The sequence below is a fragment of the Oenanthe melanoleuca genome, chromosome 3 (assembly GCF_029582105.1).
Source record: "Oenanthe melanoleuca isolate GR-GAL-2019-014 chromosome 3, OMel1.0, whole genome shotgun sequence".
In the NCBI taxonomy this organism is placed as follows: domain Eukaryota; kingdom Metazoa; phylum Chordata; class Aves; order Passeriformes; family Muscicapidae; genus Oenanthe; species Oenanthe melanoleuca.
Window position 1 is genome coordinate 48,519,065 of NC_079336.1, and position 21,101 is coordinate 48,540,165.

At 40.6% G+C, this 21,101-nt stretch overlaps 1 protein-coding gene across 2 annotated transcripts; it reads left to right on the forward strand.

The window, feature by feature from the left end:
• Window positions 1-5,908: 5,908 nt before the first annotated feature.
• On the forward strand, window positions 5,909-21,017 carry HSF2 (heat shock transcription factor 2). 2 transcript variants are annotated; one of them, XM_056487917.1, is made up of 14 exons: window positions 5,914-6,180; window positions 9,484-9,592; window positions 9,804-9,931; window positions 11,298-11,422; window positions 13,358-13,433; window positions 14,587-14,648; window positions 14,763-14,847; window positions 15,624-15,793; window positions 17,067-17,179; window positions 17,270-17,345; window positions 17,911-18,016; window positions 18,946-19,005; window positions 19,632-19,698; window positions 20,091-21,017. In XM_056487917.1, the coding sequence occupies exons 1-14, from the start codon at window positions 6,016-6,018 to the stop codon at window positions 20,378-20,380; spliced, it is 1,632 nt and encodes a 543-aa protein (XP_056343892.1). In that variant the 5' UTR covers window positions 5,914-6,015; the 3' UTR covers window positions 20,381-21,017. The 2 variants fall into 2 exon arrangements, with proteins under 2 accessions (XP_056343890.1, XP_056343892.1); XM_056487915.1 differs by having other exon boundaries at window positions 5,909-6,180; window positions 17,067-17,345.
• The last annotated feature ends 84 nt before the right edge of the window (window positions 21,018-21,101 follow it).

The following is a 21,101-nucleotide window of genomic DNA, read 5'->3' on the forward strand; positions in this document are numbered from 1 at the left end:
CTACAAGAAAATATTAAGGTGCTGGAGTGTGTCCTGAGAAGGGCAATTGAGCTGGTGAATGCTCCGGACAACAAGTCTTACGAAGAGCAGTTGGGGTTGTTTAGCCTGGAAAAAGGAGACTCAAGAAACACCTTACCATTCTCTACAACTGCCAGAAAATAAGGTATAGCCAGGTGGAGGTCAGTCTCTTTTCCCAAGTAATAAGCAATGGCCTCGAGAGGAAATGGCCTCAAGTTGCATCGGGGGAGGTTCAGGTTAGGTATTAGGAAAAATTCCTTCACTGAAAACATGGTCAAACATTGGATCAGGCTGCCCAGGGAAGTGGTGGAGTCCCCATCCCTGGAGATATTCAAAAGATATGTGGGTGTGGTGCTTAGGGACAAGTTTTAGTGGTGCACTTGGCAGTGTTAGGTTGATGGCAGGACTTGATGACCTAAAAGGTCTTTTCCAACCTAAATGATTCCATGGTTTTCTAATTTTCAGGCGCTTTGCTCATACAGCAAATTATGATTACAGTCATAATTCCATGACTTTCAGGCACTCTAACAGAGTATTTAACTGCACCCCAGCACTGAAGGACAGACCTTAATGATGAGGAGTGAAGTCTAGTGAATATTAACTTATTTGTAATGTCCCTAAAATATGTGGTTTCAGGGTATGACTGTAGCTCTTATCTGGAACAGGGGAAGAGGAGGAAGTGACACAGTGTTGAGACTACAATAAAATTCCAGGATAAGGCACCAAATATGTGCAAACCACAGACAGAATCTGCCAGACCTATGACGTCAAGATGCTCTATGTTGAATTCTTACATCTGCAAAATACAACAAACTACCAGTTGCAGGGGGTTTTCAACTTAATGGTCAGTTTGTGTGGGGAAAAATAAGCAGCCTAGCATGGAAGACAACATTGATGCACATTCAACAAGGGCTTGGTTACATTTGACCAACTTAACAGCAGTGATGACAGCTGCAAGTGCAGTCACAGTATAGATAGCATTTCAGTCACCACCTGTCCACCCAACCGTGGTGCGTGGCTGCTACAGCAGTTTTAACCAAACTGGGAAGGAAATAACAGAATCCTGCAGAAACTACAGTAAATCATTGCTTTTTTTTTTTTTTCTAGTGTCTCTGACAATACAGGAAAACTAGTAATTTGGACCATGTTTCTGGAAATCAAGTAATATTTTTTTTCCTTTATAAAAATTTATAGGAGCCTGAACAAAAAATTAGAACAGTAGATTAGGCACAGACACAGATCCACCTATTCAGATTCAGGTAAATTAGATAGAGATTAACCGGTTTGATTTGTTTTCAGTCTCAGTGTTTTATGTTTTAAACAGGCTGAAGAGAGTTTTTTAAATGGTGATTAGCACTAGGAGACATGATATGACAGACTCCACACCCACAGAGAAGGGTTTTTTATCCACTCAAATCATATCTTTGAATGGCCTTGAGAGCAGACTAATCTAATAATTTAATAAGAATGTTGTTGTTTTTCTGTGTCAAATATATGGTTAAGATTGCTTACTGATACTTTGAGAAGAATTTCCACTGTACTTTTGATAAGAATAAACCAATGCAAAGGCCATTCTTCTTTGAAGAAAGCTTTGCCATGGTCAGTAATTGAGCTGACAAACAGTTATTTTATGGAGGTTCTAATGTTTGAAATGGGAAATTGCATGAAATGGAGGCTTTAGAATAAGTAAATCATGGATGTAGTATGTGGTTTATAAACTAGCTTCAGGTGAGATAAATGCTCATTTTCTTGCTTTACTCTGATTTATGAGCCCTTCATTGCCACAATGTTCAGAACTTCTGTGTAACAAAATCCTCTTTGAAGCAGAGAAAATTGTGTTAATAGGTTTTTGTATCTACTTTTCATTTTAGAGTAAAACTGTGTTAAATTTGGATTACCAAGTGAGCACAAATACTTTGGGTTTTTTCCTTACCATTGAACTTCCATAATTACCAACACATGGTCACAGCAAGCTGCTCTAAAACTTCTATAAAGTTTTCTGCCAGGTACCACCCATAGAACTGCCTTCCCTCTTTTTTCCAAATCTACCATCTTTTCAAAAGCTTGAATATAAAGATTAACTCTGTAGAAAACCCTGAAAATCAGGTAATTTAGTCTGAACTCACTGTCAGCAGGTTAAGAAATGGGTTTCAACTCAGATATTATTTTGCCTCCTTTTTTAAGATGGGGTGTTTTTACAGCTTCAAGCATCTTAAATATGGATTTTTTTTCAATACTCTGTTTAATTGAATGCTATCTCAACTGAACAATGCTATAGCTTGTTTAAAATACACCTTTTCCAAGTTTGTAACTTTTCCTCATATTACGAGAAAACAGTCTATTAAGAAACACCAAGCATTCTCAAGGTGTATGGACGATCTTATCCCATTGGGAAAATCTGTTTCAAGCATTCCTCACACATGAGCAAATAATAAATTGATAGATACCACTTCTGTGCTACTTGCAAAGCAAGCTATCTTGGAAGGTTCATAGTCAATATGAATGTAGGTCTGAATTTTCCTTTCAAGAAAGAAAAGCCATTGATCATGAATGGAAGTTGGTTTCAGTTATCATAGCTTAATTTTAAATATACTGTGGGGAACAATTATCAAAGCTTAATTTTGAAACTTGATGCCAGCCTTTGTTTTATCACTGTCTATTAAATATCCTGTGTGCTCACTGTGCCATCTGTTCTTCCTGCAGGGCATAAGAAGGAAAATGAATCACCTTAGCCGTCCAAAACACTGAGTGATACTTGAATCAGATGCACAAGGATGGCATAACACTAACTGAATGGATATTACTTTGGAAGATTAATCTCTATAGAAGCTCTCTGAAATGTCCTCTACCTTGCCTATTCCAGCTGGTTTCATCACAGATACAGACATCTCAGACCATCCTCGGATCAAGGATGATTGATTTAAAGCTAGACCTCTTAGGGATACTTTTGATTCAAGGAGAATAAAAGTATATGCAGAAAAGGGACTTTCAGGAATCCTTTCAGTTAGTTAAGCAGTGTAATAATTTTTTTAAGGTGGAAGGTTTGCATCAAATTTGGCTATGAGGTGCTCTGCAGTGTTTGATCCAGGACAGCCTACTTGTGGCTGGCTGCCTGTCCTTGTTCCAGGGTAACATTTGTGCAAGCTCAGCGTCTGATTTGTCTCTTGTTTTCATATGGATCAATACAGATGAATCAATAAAGACAACCTTCAAATGCTGGCCTTTCAGGCAGGAGAACTAGTGGTTGCAAAAAGAAGAGGGTATTGCCTTGAAATCTATCACCCTGCCTTTGTCTCTCCTGTCATTTTCAGTTTCTTGTTTTGCATTGTGCTGTTTGTCTTAAGGAAAATCTGCAGACTGGTGTCCCTTGGGGAGTTGACTCAGGCTTTACTCAGGGTCTGTTGTAACTGGTATTCACAGAGATTGCACTTCAGACTTACAAGAGCCAGACCAACAGCATAAGCAGGGTTGTTGACCCCTGTGCATATTCTATTGTAGGGGAAGAAAATAGGAAGTCAGAGAAGAAAGTCAGGTTCCTGTCAGAAAAGTATTGTTACATGAGGGCTGCTTTGTGACCCCTACTTGTAAATATGCTGTGGAACAGAGTCCCCATCCCAAATTATTTTTCTTAAGGCACAGAAAAACTAGACTATCAGCTGCCAAAGCTACTATAAGAGAGTATGGGAATGCTGTGGGACTGCCTGCTGCTTGAGCATGAGAGGAAGAGACCAGTGATGGATGGGATTTTTTAGGCATATGGGATGTCAAAATAAACAGACAGTGATATGAACAGCTATCTAACTTTATTCTTTGGCCTTCTGCCCGGTTTTGAGGTGCTGCTAACTATGTAACTGCTCCATGAAAGCTGTGGAAAAAAAGCTCTGGAAATCAGATGCTTTCTGTTGGCAGTGCTCCCTTAGTCCCCGAGCAGCAGGTCTTAGCTGGAACTCTGACATGTGGGGGAACTGTGGGCCCAAGGGAGGTGGAATGAGGCTCAGGAGGAACAGAATCTGCTGGGGCTTGAGGGGTTAGTTCAGGGATATGGGAAGAGATCTGAATTCCCAACGCTTCCCAATACCCAAAGAGTTTTTCAAGTGTTGTTTTTCTGGAGAGGGGAGGGTGAGAACTGCATGGGGGAAGATTTAAATAGCTTGACCTGTCTCAGAGCTGATAATTACCAGATTTCTGCAAGCTAAGTGGAGGAAAATTTTACTGCAGTGTGGAAAAAGATTACAGCACTGCTTATGAAGATACTGAGAAGTCAAATAGCCCCAGATTAAAGACTGTTGAGTTTTGCAATGGCTGGGTTGTAAAATAATGTAACCAAAAGCTTTATTAACAGGGGCCAGCAATTACCTTGTGTTGAGACCTTGTAAGACAGCAAAGTAAAAACCTAACAGAAGCCTTATTTCAGTTGTACATTGCTAACACTTTATGTTAAATATTAAATAAGTAACTTCCAGTTCTTAAGCCTTAAGGCTTCAGAATTTTTTTCCTAAACCGAGGTTTAGAAAGGTTAAAAGACTTTCCTCAACACTAAGACATTGGAAATCAGGTTACATGGCAGTCTTTTTCACCATGGTGATGTTCAGTCTACTAGAGAAATAAAAAACCTGTGTGGCTCCACTTCTGTCTCAGCCAAGGCAATCTAGGGTTTTACCTTTTGAACTACTGTCCAACAATTCTGCAAATCAATTTCTATTTTCAAATGGAAGTTGTGAACAAGAAATATAAGACGCCGAGCAATACTGTGTCCAGATTGTCACCCATATTCTTCTCTCTGTTTATCTAGAATTTTTATCTAGAGAAATGGAATCCAGTGGGAGCTTGCTGCACATGTATGTCAGGATGAAAAATTACTGTAAATTTGTATTTAAATTCAAAACTTTTTTTTTTTTTTTTAACCTTTCTCATTCCAAATACTGATCCTGAAAAGCTGGGCCATAAAGTTAGCAACTGTGACTTCTTTTAGGAATGATCTAGTGAACGTCAGGCAAAGGGTTTGTTATAGGCTGTGGTAGGCTGCTAATGATGTGACAAAAGGGAAGCTGTGTGATATACAGCTTGAAACACAAATATTGAACTTTATTTTCCTGCAGGCTACCCCACTAAAAGTTCTGTAATCTTCCCTGTGCCATTCTGCTTCATTTTCACTGCAAACTGAAGCAGTGAAAACTCACTGAGATTCTTTGAGACTTTTTGGAGAAATTTCAACAAAGTAAATACTACCAGTTGATGGTTTGTTGTGAAAATACTGATTTTAGTTCCATAGAACAACTTCTTAAAAAATATGTGCAGTTGATATGTCATTATGTTTTGCAAAAGTTGGTAGAGTATTAAAAAAAAATAATTTTGGTGCCACTTCACCATTCATTAGGCTGTCTTCCTTGAGATTCGCAGTTTCAGTAGCTGATGGGTCTGAAGTCTAAACGGAAGTTGCCTTGCAGAGGGGTCTGCTTGGGGCCTGCCTGAGATGCTTTCGGGGAGAGTCGGCTTGGATGTCCCTGTTGTGCATGCGCCCTGTGTGCGTACTCATGTTTTTGAGATTACTGTCTGCTCCTCACCTCTCTCCCAGCCGGCTCGCAAACCCGAGGCTGGGCTATAAGCCCTTAGAAGGCCCGCTGCGGGCACGCTCCCGCCTTTCCCCGGCAGCAGCAGCGGGACCGCTCCCCCTCACCGCCCGCCGCCCTCAGCCGCGCCCCGCCCCTCGCCACGCGCCGCCGTCCCGCCGGGAACGTGCGCCCGCGCGCCGCGGCCCCGCCCCCCGCAGCGAGGCGCGCCCCTATTGGCCCGGTCCCCCCCCCGTGCCGGCGCTGTTGTGACACGTGAGGGCGGCGCACGTGGGGACGTTATGTAAGGCGCAGGGGGAAGGGGCGGGGCCGGCACGCGCGCGTGCGGCGGGGCCGCGGCGCATGCGGGGTGGGGGCGAGGGGCGGGGCGAGCCCGCTCTGGCTGTGCTCCCTCCCCGGACAGAGGCCCCGAGGCTGCCGAGCGACAATGAAGCAGCAACAGCAGCAGCAGCAGCCGCCACCGCCGCCGCCCCCGCAGCCTCCGCAGCAGCCGTCGCCTCCCTTCGCCAGCCCGGGGGTCCCGGCCTTCCTCAGCAAGCTGTGGGCTCTGCTGGGCGAGACCCCCAGCAACCAGCTCATCACCTGGAGCCAGGTCGGCCGCCCGCACCCCTTCCCCGCCCGCGTGTGGCACAGCCCCCGCCATCACCCTGCGCTGCGCTCCGGCGGGCACCGGGGCCTGCGGGGCCGCGGGCTCGGCGTGCGTGTGGGGGGACCGAAAATGCGGGCACCGCCACATGGCTTGGCTGGGCTCGGACCGGGCCGGGCTGGGCTGCCTGGGAGGGGCCGGCTCGCCTCGGCCCTCAGCCTCTCCCGTGTTTAACCGTGGGGTAGGAGCTCTGGTGCCAGCCCTGGCGGCGCGTCCCCAGGCACCCCCCGGAGTGGGGAGTGTCTGTCTGGCGGCTCTGGCCGAGCGGGCTCTGGTGTCCGTGGGGGGAGGGAAGGGGCCCGGCAGCCCGGGGATGCTGCCGTGCGCTTCAGGAGCCGGCGTGCGGGAGCGTGGGGCTGCGGGGGGATTTTCTAGCGCGGGTAGCGGGGTACCCCTGGAGCGGGGCTCGCCCTCGGGGAGCCGGAGCATGCGGAGAGCGGCGCGCTCTGGCCTGCTGCTGTTTCCTGTGTGCTGCCCGCGGGCCGCATCCCGCAGGGGCGGTGGGGAGCGCCACGTGGGGCATGGCCGGGGGCTTCCCAGGTGTCACCTGCTGCGGTGGCGGGAACGGGATGGGCCACGCGGGAAGTCCGGCTGGGCACCAGGCTTCTTACAGTGCGGCGAAGGGCTGGCAGATTGCTACAGTGAGCATCACTGACAGTTGTGCTAAAAGCTAAGCACGTATTTTATTAATAGCTACTTCATTTTTTTTGCTATATGCTGTTTTCAATAAAATCTTGTTCTCAAATCGTATCAATATCTTTAAGTGGTATTGAGTTAAGCTTAACTGAGAGCTCCTTTTTTAAAATGCCTTAGAAATAATGAAATGTCTTAAATATTTTAACTGAAAATGGTTTACCAGTACCTTCAGCAAAAACTGCCCAAAGAGGAAAGCAGGAGGCCTCAGTAGATTATGGCAGCATTTCTTTCTTTATTATTTTTTTTCGTTTTGTTTTGTTTAGTTTTTGTGATGTTTTTGGGGTTTGTTTCGGTTGGTTGTTGTGTTTTTTTTGGTTTTTTTTTTTTTTTTTTGGAAGAGAGATACTTAAAGATATATGAAGATTGATGTTGTCTGCATTTAAAAATGCTGGTTTTGCTGCCTTATGCTTTTAATAGTGAATTTCCAAATCCATTGCTTATGTTTATCTCAAGTAAACACACCAATATCTCTTAGGTATCTTTGTGTTATTTTTTAAATTATCAGTAAAAATAATTGTTTGAGACTCTGCAAGGCTGTTTCTAGAGGGGAATGTCCACCCATCAAAGTTGATATTATTAGCAACCAGCAGTTCTTATGTGATGGAAGTATTGGGATTACTTGTGATATGGATGAGGAATACCAAATGAAGCACTTCCCTGACTGCTGTAGTCATTGGCACAAGGGGTTGGCAGTCGTATTTAGCTGTGTAGTGAAGCTTGCAGGCTTTAATGTCTGTACAGCTTTGCTGTAAATTACTGTCAGAGCAACAAGAGCTCATGGATGTGTTTCCCAGATTTTCATGTGCTAGGCCTGGACAATGTCAAAGTGATGATAAAGTGAGGCACCACTTGGGAGTTGTATCTGTTGGTATTACAGGTCACTGTGGTGTCACTTGGTTCAGCACCTTCAGTTTGTGAATTGCACACACAACACTGGCTAAAATAGTCTGTTCTTGCCATTTCTTTTTCTTCCCTTTTTTCTTCCACTGATTGATTCTCAGCAGGAGGTAGGCAGGAATTACCAGAAGTTTTCATTTGTCTGTCTTCTCAGTGTTAAGCACCTAAGTCATCCAGTGGAGAGCCATTTGTAGCATCCTGTTTCTGATGCTCCCTGCTGATTTGCAGGAACAAGCTGTTGTGGTTTAACCCCTGCTGGTACCTAAGTACCACTCCAGCACTTGCCTACTTCCCCACACTCTGGCAGAGAAAATAAAACTGAGCTGAGATAATAATTTAAAATTGAAATGAAGTAAAGTATATGAGAAAAGTAATAAAACAGAAAGAAAACACAAGAAGAACAAATGATACCCAGTACAATTGCTAACCACCTGTGGGCCAGTACCCAGCCCATCTGAAAACAGCAGCTGGCCTTCCTGCTGGATAACTCTCCCAGTTTATATATCGAGCATGATGTTCTCTGGTATGGAATATCCCTTTGCCCAGTTGGGTCAGCTGTCCTGGCCATGCACCCTCCCAACTCCTTGTGCACCTGCTTGCTGGCAGCACTTGGGAAGCTGAAAAGACCTTGACTTGGAGTAAGCATTGCTCAGCAACTACTAAAGCATCAACTTACTATCAACATTCTCTCACTGAATCTAAAACTTAGCTATCAGCTACTGAAAAAGAAAAATAATTCTATCCTAGCTGAAATAAAGACACATGCCTTTGGACAAGGACCTTCATGTGGTCTTACAGTTGGCTCTTTAAGCTTCTTGGGATCATAGAACTGCTGGCATTTGAGAATAAGAAAAGTGACTCATTAAACTAAAAGCACCTCTTAAGAAGATGCAGGAAAACTGTTGACATTTGTTGAAAATAAGACTTTTTATTAACTACAGGGTGAGGGTATTGTGGATATGTAGACAAAAACTAAGCCATTTTGAAGTAGGTAATTTGCATTCTGCCAATTACTTGCCTTTTAGTTAAATGGAGTGCAGTCATTGAAGAACAAAGAGCTGATCCTTCTATTTTGGTTAAAGCCTGTGGATTAAGTAAAAGATCAGTCTTCCCTCACAGCTGGCATTCCAGAAGGGGAATTTTGCTTTAGGTGGCTATCTTTTGAGTAACTCCAAAACCCAGTGGACATCCTCACCTCTTTGACAGCTGCATCTGCTCTACAAGTCCTATCAAACCAAGCGTGCTTTTATACTGAAAACCAGATGGGACTGTCAGCTGGTTGTTGGTATTTTTTCCTTGCTCAGATTCTTTGTTAAGGTTCCTTACCGGGGCTTCAAAACTACATTCAAAATTGACGTATTGTAATGTAGTGAAACTGATAATTGCTGGTAAACAAGTATTTATTAACTTGATAAAGCAGTGTGTAACAGTAGAGGTGTTCCCCTTCAGGTACAGGTAGTGATGTAAATTGATAGTGCTCAGTTGCTTTGCAACTGCAAGGTTTGTACGCTTTTTGTTTTGGAAAATTGTAGGCAAGCAGATCAGTAATGTGCTGCATGCACAAAGGAAACATTCCAATCTGGTGATTAATTCTAAAAGCCCTGTGTGTTTTCTGCTATGGTTTTTAAGTAGCTTAATGTGTCTCTCTCATTTTAGAATGGAAAGAGTTTCTTGGTGTTGGATGAGCAGAGATTTGCAAAAGAGATTCTTCCCAAGTACTTCAAGCATAACAACATGGCAAGCTTTGTCAGACAGTTAAACATGTGTAAGTTCCTGGATTTTTGCATTCCAGTACAGTTCTAAATCCTGTACATAAAAGTTGAGTTATAATTTCCTTTGAGCAGTGGCCTCATGTTCTCTGCATCTAGGTTACTGTCTTATCCTCAAAATTGGTAACAGGATAGCTGGGGCAGCATACTTTGAATTTCTTAATGTGGGTTTTGAGGTTTTTCTTTTGGTTTTTTTTTTTTTTAAAGATGGCTTCCGTAAAGTTGTCCACGTTGATTCTGGAATTGTCAAACTGGAGCGAGACGGTCCAGTAGAGTTTCGACATGCATATTTTAGGCAGGGCCGGGAGGACTTGCTGGAGCATATTAAAAGGAAGGTTAGTGAAAATCCATTGTGTGAAAAACCTGTACTGTTTTGTATTGGTGAATAGCTAAGTTCACGTCAAGTTTAGCTGCAGGATTGTGACTGCAAATAACTTCACATTTTATGGAAACAAACTGCCCTGCTTTCATTTATATCTTGAGCTTGTTTAAAGATATTTTGGGGGATTTGACACAGCTTTTTTATCTACTTTTCTGTCATTATAGTAGAGTTTCACTGGTGGCAGAAAAGCATGAGTTATGTAATATGACAATTTGCAAATGAGTATTAGAAGTGCAGAGCATGCTTTGACTTCACCATCAGCAATATAAGAAACTGCTTATTTATATAGCTTGTTTCAGAAGTATCTGTAAGCATTAGACTTTGCACCCAAAAGAATGGGGCAAAGCTATAAACACGTTTGTTATGTTTGTTATGCTTCTGAAATGTGCTCTGCTGTTACTGAGTCAAGTGGATATAGATGGCAAATAGAAATATGGCAGATTAAACTGGATGTGGTGGTTAACCCCAGCCAACAGTTCAGCCCCACACAGCCACTCGCTCCCTCCATGTCAGGATGTGGGAGTGAATTGGGAGAGTAAAAGTAAGAAGACTCATGTGTTGAGATAAAGGGAGTTTATTAAGTAATGCAAAAGCTACCCACACAAGCAAAGCCAAGCCAGAAATTAATTTACCACTCCTCATGGGCAAGCAGCTGTTCAGCCATCCCCAGGAAAACAGTGCCCCATCACATGTAATGGTGACTTGGAAAGACAAATGGCATCATTCTGAACATCCCCCCAGTTCCTTCTTTTTCCCTCAGTTTTATAATCTAAGCATGACACCATATGGTATGGAATTCTCCTTTGGTCAGGTGGGGATAACTGTCCCAGTTGTGTGTGCCCTCTCAATTTTTTGTGCAGCCCCAGGCAGCTGGCTGGTGGAGTGAGGTGAAATGCAGAAAAGCCATTGACTCCATGGGTAAGCACTGCTCAGCAGTAACTAAAACATCTCTGTACTGCCAGCACTACAGCACAACTGTCCAAGTCCGAAACACAGCCCCGTATTTGCTACTATGAAGAAAATTAGCCCACGCCAACCAAAACCAGCACAGAGTGATGCCGTTGTTATCACCAGGTTATTGTAATGCAGTTATGATGAAGTGGAGCACTTGGGAAAATGCCTGAAGAGTCAGAGTGTACACAAATGTTTGTAACAACTAAAGCTAATGCAGTGACAGCTGTGTTGCTGGTTTTGGGCGTTTTTGGATGCTTGGTTTATTATTAAGTGCATATTTTGTCAACATTAGTAAGAAAAAATACTTGATCACCAAAAGAGAATAATAGTTAAGCCTGAGTTAAGAGAATTCTAACTTTTTAAAGGTTTCTTCTTCGAGACCTGAAGAAAACAAGATACGTCAGGAAGATCTCTCTAAAATAATATGCAGTGCTCAAAAGGTGCAAATAAAACAAACAACTATTGAATCTCAGTTGTCTCTTTTGAAGAGGTAAGTTGCTTCATCAGTATCTGATCCTTAATGATGAGTAATTGTGTTACTAGATACTAGATGAAGACCTAATTCTAGGTGTCTTCTGATTTCTGGTTGCCTAATTTCCATTACTGCTTTAGAAACATAAACTTCAATAGAAAAATTGCTTTAAAAATGAGTTTTCTTATATTATAAAAAGTAATAGGCAATGTTGGTGTTTGCTGAACTGTCTAGTAGTAAACTAATAAATATCACCTTTAATGTTCCATCTAGCTGCTGAGTCTGAGTACTTAAATTAGCTCTTAGTATAAAGTATGCTGGTTTTAGTCTTCGAGTTTGAAATAGTTACTGTATTTGGTTTGAGGCAGAGTTTGGTTTGTGCAGTTTGCATATAATACTTTTGTAGGACAATTGATGTCTTTGCTCATTGTTTTTGTCCTCATTCCCCCACTGTTTGACATTGTGGAAGAGTTAATAACTATGAAAATGTGTTTAGAAATCTAATTTGGAAATTCATTAGTTACCTCATTGACAGAGAAACAGAATTGAAAATCCGAATGTAAATAGAGTTTTTTTGAATTTCATTACTGTCTTCTTAGAAATTACGAGTTATTCTCAACAGTGTGTCACAAATTGCTTGATGCTTTAGAATATGTAGATACAGACAAGATACAGGAGCATAAGGTCACATCACCTTCATAGAAACTCTATTATAGAGCTTCTATTTCTTCTTCCAGTAGAACGTCTCATGACAGTGTGCCTCTGTGGCAGAAGTCACTGATTAGTTCAGATTTTAAGAAGTAAATTATCTCATTTCTAGACTTCAGTTCTAGTCACTCCAGTGGTAGAATATTCAGAGGCTAACTTCTCTTGCTGAGGCATAGTCTTTATTAGAATCTGGCCAATCTAGAGTAAAAATCACATTTTCCCTTTTGGAATCCTATACGAATTTGGGTTGAAAGGAACCTCAGAAGGCCAACAGGTCCAAACCACTGCCAGAGCAGGGCTGGCTTTTATTGAAATGACAGTTGCTAATGAACTCACAGTTTGTAGAGATGAGAACATAGTGGTTGGTCTTTGACATCCATTATGTAATCCCATCAGTTTAAAGTGACTGAGGTGGAAACTGGAGCTAAATCAGAAGACGTGGTTGATAAAGCTAGTGAAAAAGTTGAGAAAGTTCAGAATCCCTGATCTCTGCTCTTAATTTTGTGATGAAGCTGTACTCTTAAATTGTATGTTGGACATAGGAGCAGTTTGAAGAGTGAGAGTATCCTGCATCATACTGCTTTATGAGCGAGCTGCTGTTTCTGAAAGTTTAAGTTTAGTTTAAGGTTTCCTAAAAATCTAGGCACCAATGGAGTTTGCTTCTTTGTGTTGAAAATTAAACTACAAAAGAGAGGAGAGTGGTGTATTGTCTGCCCATATTCATTGAAGCTTTTGGTACTTACTATCTACCTCTTAATATGGCATACACGGTTGGAAACAAGGCTCGTGGTTATAATATGGCCGTTTTTACACTGTCTCAGTAACTGGAATCCTGTGGATACTGGAAGAACCAAGGTTTCTAAAATGGCTGTGTTTCATGAAAACTGCTACCTCTGACATGCTCCTGTTATTTTTTTATCACCTAACATGCCTGTTTACTGGAGCTAATAGAGGTAACTGTTAAATGATGCTAGTTAATTTTTAAATGCTGGATGTATGGGTAATGATTATTGCCAAATTTGGGTATTTTTTTTTCCCCTTTAAAGCAGATGGAAATTCTCTGCAGGCTATTTGTTGTGTTTGGGTCTCTGTTTCATAGTTACTTTCCAAGGCTGCTTGCTGCCTGTGTGACACCAGCCACTAATCTAGAAACACGTTTCAAAGAGTTTTAATGAAGCTAACTGACCTTTAATAAAAATTAGTAACTAGTTTTAGTGTGACTTTTAAATCATCATTTTTGAACAGAGAGAATGAATCCCTTTGGAGGGAAGTGTCAGAACTGAGAGCAAAACACTTACAACAACAGCAAGTTATTCGAAAGGTAAGGCTTCCTTCAAGTGTCCTGTGGGCTTGAGTGAGTGGTTCTGAAGTACGGGTGCTTTGCCATGTGCTTTGCTTTGCCCTCACTCAGCTTTTCATAGTGTCAAATCTCTCTTTAATTAAAAAAATAGCAAGGTGTATATGATGAACAAACCCTAGTGATACAAACATTCAGGGTATTTCATTGCATAAGCAGAAAATAAGGCCAAAGTCTTGTAAACATTTTCAGAGACAGAGGCTCAAGAACATCCTACATCAGTGATTAGGTTATCCTTAATATGGCCTACCCATTTTTTTTTTTTGGGGAGTCAGATGTCTAATTCTCTGTGTCAGCTGATCTTGAGAGAAACTTTCTCACTGCAAGAATTACAAGATAGTGGAAGTTCACTGCTGCCCCACTTAACCGACCCATGGACTGTATATTCCTAGTTACCAGAATAGATAATTGAGTGGAACCTATTGATAACAGGTTAACTTGGATTATTTAACAGTTAGATTTATGGTCTACCAAAACTAATATAAATGCATTGTTTATAGATCTGGTTTTTTAATGTATCAGAAAGGGCATCACTGCAAGTAGCTTTGTAGCAGAGACTTACTGAATTTTTCTTCCCTGTTTTTTCAAGCCAGATACATACATTAAAGCCTTAGATTTAAAACATAAGAGAAGGAAGGCTAACATTTAAAAAGGAAAGACAGCTGGTGAATACTGTTAGTTGTACATGTAACTTTTTTTCTGAATCTGTCAAAAATGCCTTTCAACAGAACCAGTATTTACAGATACAGGTTATGTATATGATCCACATTCCGATATGCCTTTGTCATTGCTAATTTGAATTCTGTTATTGGTTTGAGCTGCTGCATGTCTTTCTCTGAATTGTAAGATGTTGTGTATGATGATGTGCTCTTACCACCTGCTATGTGAAAAGTGTTTCTTTAACAATTGAATATCTATTTAGATATTATCAACACTGTTTTTACCTGGATATTTATGTTTTCTGAACAGCTCTGTATAAAAGTTACTATACAAAGGAAGTCTTCTGCTGTTTATGTATAGATTTTATTATTTGCATTGTTTGCTATAAGATGCCTTGGTATTCAAGAGAAACAATTGCAAAGTAGAGCAACCAATAGTAGTGTTCTCTCTCTTACAGATTGTACAATTCATTGTTACCTTGGTGCAGAATAACCAACTAGTGAGCCTAAAACGCAAGAGGTAAATATGATCTTGAAAACTTTCTGTCTACTTGATAAACTGACAGGCTTTGTTGACTAATTACCAAAGAGGCGGATTTGAGATGGCCTTCTTCCTTTACTCTTTCTCATGTAGGCCTCTTCTTCTGAACACAAATGGACCTACAAAGTCAAATGTATTTCAGAAAATTGTGAAAGAACCAGCTGACAGTAGCCACCATGTAAGTTTTCTATTACGGGTACTCTCTGTTATGATGGAGTGCAGGTGGGCAGATGGATCAAATTCATAGTTATGAAGACTATAACGCAGCTGTGTACTGAGAGCTGTCAGCTTGTAGAAGTGATAGGCTGTGTTGTTTCCTTTCAGAAGCTAAACCTGTATATTAAATACAGCTTGACATAATCCTCCTGAAAGCAGTTTGCTTTTAAGAATACTGCTGTTAGAAATATCACGTGTTGTTATCTCTGGGAATGTGGCATTGCTGGCTCCATACAGGGACAAGGGTCTGGTGTGTTGCTCTGCAAGGCAGCATCCAACCCAGCAAAATCATATCATGCTCCTGTTACATTTGAATGAGTCACACCACTGAAAGTTGTCCTCTGCTGTCCAAATAATGATTGTTGAGGAAATTGTTAATACAACTGTTCTAGTATGGCACTAGAATTAATAGCTTTATAACAAAATACGCTTTAAACAGCAGTCACTGTTTTAATATTTTTAGTTCTATTATGTGACAGTGCTAGTATAATTTTATTTCCACACCTGTAGTATTTGCCAAATTCTTCTTCCTGTAGCTGTTATTCTTCAGCTTGTTTATTTACTTGTATGGCTTTTTTTATTAAACATAAATCTATACAAACAGTTTATAATCTCCAAGGTGAAGGAAAGCTCTTAGACTTCATTAGCTGTGAAGCATTGTAATATACAATGGTAACTGAGAAAATGCTGAAGCTCATGGTCCCTCTGTGCTCTGACTCTCTTTTAAATAATTCTCAGGTACCTCTCAACAGAAATGAGGGCTTAAAACAAAGGGAACAGATTTCAGATGACATTGTTATTTATGATGTCACTGAGGATGTGGTTGAGGAAGGACATCCCATGGCTGATGAAGAAAATCTTCCTGTTACACCAGAAACAAGTGAAGATACCACTTCAGATTCTTCCAAGTAAGAAATCTCAAGAAGTGTGTGTCGATAAATGGCTTTCAGTGTTGGATAATATGCACTAATTCAGATGTCTTAAATAATTTTTTTAATTATTAGAATTATTCAGCACTCCTGCACAAATAGAAACTTTATCTGTGAATTCACACTAGCTTCTGATTTATTGACCTCTGGATTTGTTCCAAAATAGTTAATTGGCTGTTGGGGTTTTAATATCAGGAGGATAGATTGAAACTGATGAAAGCAATCTGTATTATTGCATAATAGTTAAATATGCTAAAGCCAGAGTAAGAGAAGTCTTCTTACTTTTTGGTTATCTGTACAGACAGGAACAATTTCCCTAGTTTTTGTGGAGAATAATCTACATGTGGTGTTTGTTAGGTTTTGGTATGGTTTTTACATTAAGCCCATTAATTTCAGGGGTTTTTATGGTCCCAATTGTTTTTTGTGATTATATTCTTTCCTGTCTGTAGTCGAGTACTACAGAAGTTCATCTTTCTTTCAGCTACCAGCAGGTTGAAACTTACTCCAGGGATTTAGGTGGAACTTTTGTCTTGTGTTGCATTGGATTGATAGGGCCTGTATTATGCCTCAAGGAGAAAAACTTACTATATGTAGCTTTTTGGATTGGCACCATTCACCATTGTTCTCTGCTGCCTGGGAATGCATTCTCTGATAGAAAAGCTTCACAAGAAAAAGGCTGTGATAGAGAGGCAGCATAACTAACAGCTTCTTAAGGGTTAAGAACCAGAATAGGGATGAAAGCAAATCAGTTGAGGCTCGCTCTTGGTTTTCAGGTTTCATTCCTGGTATGAGTAATAAGGTTAACTACAAACCTGTACACTGGGATGCTTTGTTATGGCTTCTCCAGAGTTGATGCTGTTCAACAGGAAATATGCAAAATATATGCTGTCTGTCTGGTTTGATGACCTGATATGATTTGGTTCACTTTGTACATACTTGACATTTATATGCAAGCTTATAGTTGCTTTAAGGACAGAAGTGTCTGTGTTCCTGTAGCTCTTTAGCAGTTGGTTATTGTGGTCTGGCACAACAGTGTCTGCTAACTGAGCTGCAGTAATTGTATTGATCGTTACAGAACCATATCAATGGAAAATAGATATTTTGAGTATCTTGCTGTGTTTAGTATTAAAAAGCATTAGAAAAGTTTATTTCCTGATAGTAGCTTGACTAAAGTGAGAAGTAACTAAACCTGTGGAATAATATCAATATAAATGTGTATGAAATATTGTAATTAATTTATCTTACATTACAGCTGTAGCTGTAGCTACCATTCTCCTGATATTGTAATTGTGGAAGATGATAACGAAGATGAATATGCCCCTGTAATTCAAGGGGATAAAAGCACTGAACCAGTTGCTGTCCCAGGTAATGATCCAGTCAGCCCTGTCAGTGACAGCACAAGCCCACTCATGTCAAGTGCTGTACAGCTGAATAACCAGTCAACTTTAACTGCAGAAGACCCAGTCTCTGTGATGGATTCTATACTCAATGAAAATGGAGTAATTTCACAGAATATAAATCTTCTTGGAAAGTGAGTAGTCTGGTCTTTTGTTTTTTCAAGTATTAGAACTGATTCTTTGACTTAAATGAAAAGAACTGAATAGCACTTTCTACTGAAAACTTTAAACCTACAGGCCACTGTTATTCCAGCCAGTTTCTGAAGATCCTTCTATTTTAAGTATTTTAAGATGCAACCTCTGGTTTTCATTGTTAAGTGAGTGAATTGAGATGCTTAACCTGGCAGTGTAATACTGTGGAGATTGTTTAAACTGTCAGGATTAATTTTTGTCACTCCTGCAGGTGGATTAGACCCATTTCAAGAATTGCATCTCTGCTAGTATCATATAATAGTGTTAGATTGATGTGATTCCTGTGATACGTATTCCACAGCACCTGCCTGCTGATTTGGGTTCTCCTGTAAAGAGGCTAAAAGTCTTCATTTTTTTTCCAGAGGTCATTTCTTGTGAAAGACTTAGTTCATTCTACTTCTGGTGAAGATTTTTAGATGCATGTAGTGTACATCTATGTAAAGCTTACTTAAGGATTTTTCTTACTTTATTAAGGGATATAGCAATAAAATACTGTTTGCCTTCTAGAGTTGAACTTCTGGATTATCTGGACAGTATCGACTGCAGTTTAGAGGACTTCCAGGCTATGTTGTCAGGACGACAGTTCAGCATAGATCCAGATCTCCTGGTTGATGTAATTTTAACTTAATTTTAAGTATTTTCATAATAGGCTATAGAAAACATTTGTATGTATTGTTGCTGTTTAATATGGATTTAAATCACAAATGATCTTTTTTTCCTTCCCTTTACAAAGCAAAGTTATAAATATTTATGAATTTCTGGAGCACTGGTATAAGTCTTAAAGCTATACCACTGCTCAAGTGAATGCTTAAGTTTCTTACTGAAAAATGGCTTTCTTAATGAAATAATGGTTATATTTATTGTGAACTTAGATGTCAAGCTGATTAATACTCTTGCTTTGAAATAACTCAGCACATCATCTGTGGTATTCTCAATGAACTGGGGTTAAAAAGAACCTTCCTCCCTGTAGCAAGGCCATGTTGCTGGATGGTGGCAAGGTGTTCTCTGCCATGACTCTTAAGTCCTTTCTCTGGGGTGCTGCTTCCTCTCCATTTGTTCCTTAACCCTAACCTGGGCCAGTGCATGAGGTTGCTGGGTCCTGGTGACATGTGGCTGTTGAACCTGCTGGAGTGCCTATTGGCCCCTCTCCCACTTCACTGAGATCCCTCTTAAAAGCAGCTCTGCTTCCACTTACTGATGACTCCTTCCAGCTTGGTTTCACGTGCAACTTAAGTTCATCCATAGTTTAGACAGAATCCATGCAGCAATGCCAGAAGAAATTGGTGTTTTAAGACTGCAGCAAATAGTGTTAGATGTCATACAGTTGTTTCCTTTGTGAACAAGATTCATGGAATTCCAAACCATTGTGCTCCAAAGTTAGATTTTCTTCGTAAAAGCAGTAGTTACCTGTAAATAGACTCCAGTCCTCATAGAGGGTAGAATAAGTACTGGGGTTATTCTCACACATGCAGAAGCAATGGTCTTGTATTCTTAATAGCAACACTGAGATACCTAAAACTTGATGTCTTTTGTCTTATTCAGCTTTTTACAAGTTCTGTGCAGATGAATCCCACAGATCATGATCATATCACTAATACCAAAGTAAGTCTTAAATCCATTGCTCAACATACACAGTAGTGAGAGATGCAAAATTCACTCATCTTTTGCTGTTTTCTTTACTGGAATCATGGCATTTTGTGCTCTGGCTTTTAAGACTTGCATGAGAATAGGAAGACTGCAGCTGAGATTCATCCTGTTGGGCTTTAAACAGCAAAGGAAAAAGCACCCTAATTAATTAGTAATGTCCTTTAAAACTTGTATTATTTACTTCTACATTGTACCAGTCTCTTGACTTTTGTATCCCTTGAGATTTTTTTACTTGCAGACATGGTATGCACTTCTATCAGAATGGTTTCATCTGTAAAGAAACATAATAATAAGCAGTGGAGCAATGATGTAGCACTTTAAATTTGTCCTCTTCATTTAAAGCATTACTTTGGTTTTTGCTTTGTAGCCTGTGTTTCCATTTCATGTTTTCTCAGCCAAGGTGTGTTAGTGTGGGTAATACTGATTATGCCACTACATCTTATCACAAATAAAAATATTTTTTGGTAGTAGTTGGTCAGCTATTTTCCAGTGGCATTGTAGTAGTTGGTCAGCTGTTTTCCAATGGCATTAGAACAGGCTTTAACCATGTATTTTATTTAAGAGTTTGCTTTTGTTTCCAGACGGAGACAAAGGGAAAAGAAACTAACAAGAATAATGCTGGTCCAGCGGCTTCACAGGAAACACAAGGTAGTAAGCCCAGATCAGGTTTGTTGTAGTGATCAACTTCAACAGTTGAACATTACTCTAAAAGCCATCTCAATTATTTGCTCCTTATCTGGTTTTATGTTATGCTGATAAATAACCAAAACACAATAATTAGTATATTTACTTTTTAGATTTTTGCTCTGCACTAGATGCAGAGAAACTGATGTTTTGCAGGTGAATCTGCACAAGTAATGTTATGCATGAACACAGTAATTCTTTAAAAGGACAAGCACCTATCTTTATTTTTATTTAGCTTTATTTTTATTTTTTGATTAATTATTCTTTAAATAAGTACTGTGGGTTGTATTTTGTTTTTTCCTTCTGCATGTTAAAAGGCACATGAATTGATATTCTGGGCATTTTTTTCCCCATAGATAAGCAGCTGATACACTACACAGCGTTTCCACTCCTTGCATTCCTCGACGGGAGCCCAGGCTCTGCTGTTGAGAGTGGGAGCTTCACAGCTGAAGCTCCTTCCACTGTTGAAAAACCCCTGGAAGGGGACGAGCTCCTGGAGAGCAGCCTGGATCCCCAGCCCACCCAGAGCAAGCTGGTGCGTCTGGAGCCGCTGACGGAGGCAGAGGCGAGCGAAGCCACGCTGTTCTACCTGTGCGAACTTGCTCCAGCCCCCATGGACACAGACATGTCCTTCTTGGATAACTGATGTGAGGGAGGCTCTGTATATAGTCATGAAGATGAACTATTTATTTAGAATGTTTGGTATGAGAGTTTTTTGTAAATCACTGTTTTATGTAACCAGATGTGGAATATGAAGTACCTTTCCTATCTTATACAAGCAGCTGTTTAGCTTTGGAGTTAGACAAGCCACCAGGCACAGCTGGCACTGCTGAGCCAGGCTACTGCTGCACTGCTGTGAACACTTGGTGTTGCACACATCGCTTGTACCGCAGGTAACCAACACTTGTCAATAGTGAGCTTTGGTTTATGGGTTCTTATACTTCTTGTCTTACATATGATGACATAAACTAGTAGTGTATGGTTAGGGAACATTGACTTTCTGTATTTTGGGGTTTTTATTTTTTACATTTTGTTTAACACACAAGGCTTTTTTGGGGTGGGGGACCAGGACCTGATGTAGGCTTTTTTTTCCCCTGCTTCAACTGGGAACAAAGTGCCTGTACCTTGCTAAATCTTGGTTCTGCCTTACTTTCACTTCAGTGGAAGTGCTCACACAGCACAAACTGGGGAAAAGTTCTTGACAGCTGCCAGGCCCCATGACTGCATGAGTACTTTTAACTTGGACCATCTATGCTGACAAAATAAATGTTACTTAAGTGTGATACTTGTCAAGAGTTTGTCTCCTGCTCTGTGTGCCAGGTGGTTATGGATTTAACAGCCTGGTCTCCTGTCATAGTAGCTGTGCA

Bases quoted from the DNA above. Each gene is read 5' to 3' on its own strand.
- HSF2 (XM_056487915.1), top strand. From the start codon at position 6,016: ATGAAGCAGCAACAGCAGCAGCAGCAGCCGCCACCGCCGCCGCCCCCG. The intron at 9,593-9,803 runs GTAAGTTCCTGG...TTTTTTTTAAAG, and splicing joins TGTCAGACAGTTAAACATGT to ATGGCTTCCGTAAAGTTGTC. The intron at 15,794-17,066 runs GTAAGAAATCTC...CTTACATTACAG, and splicing joins ACCACTTCAGATTCTTCCAA to CTGTAGCTGTAGCTACCATT.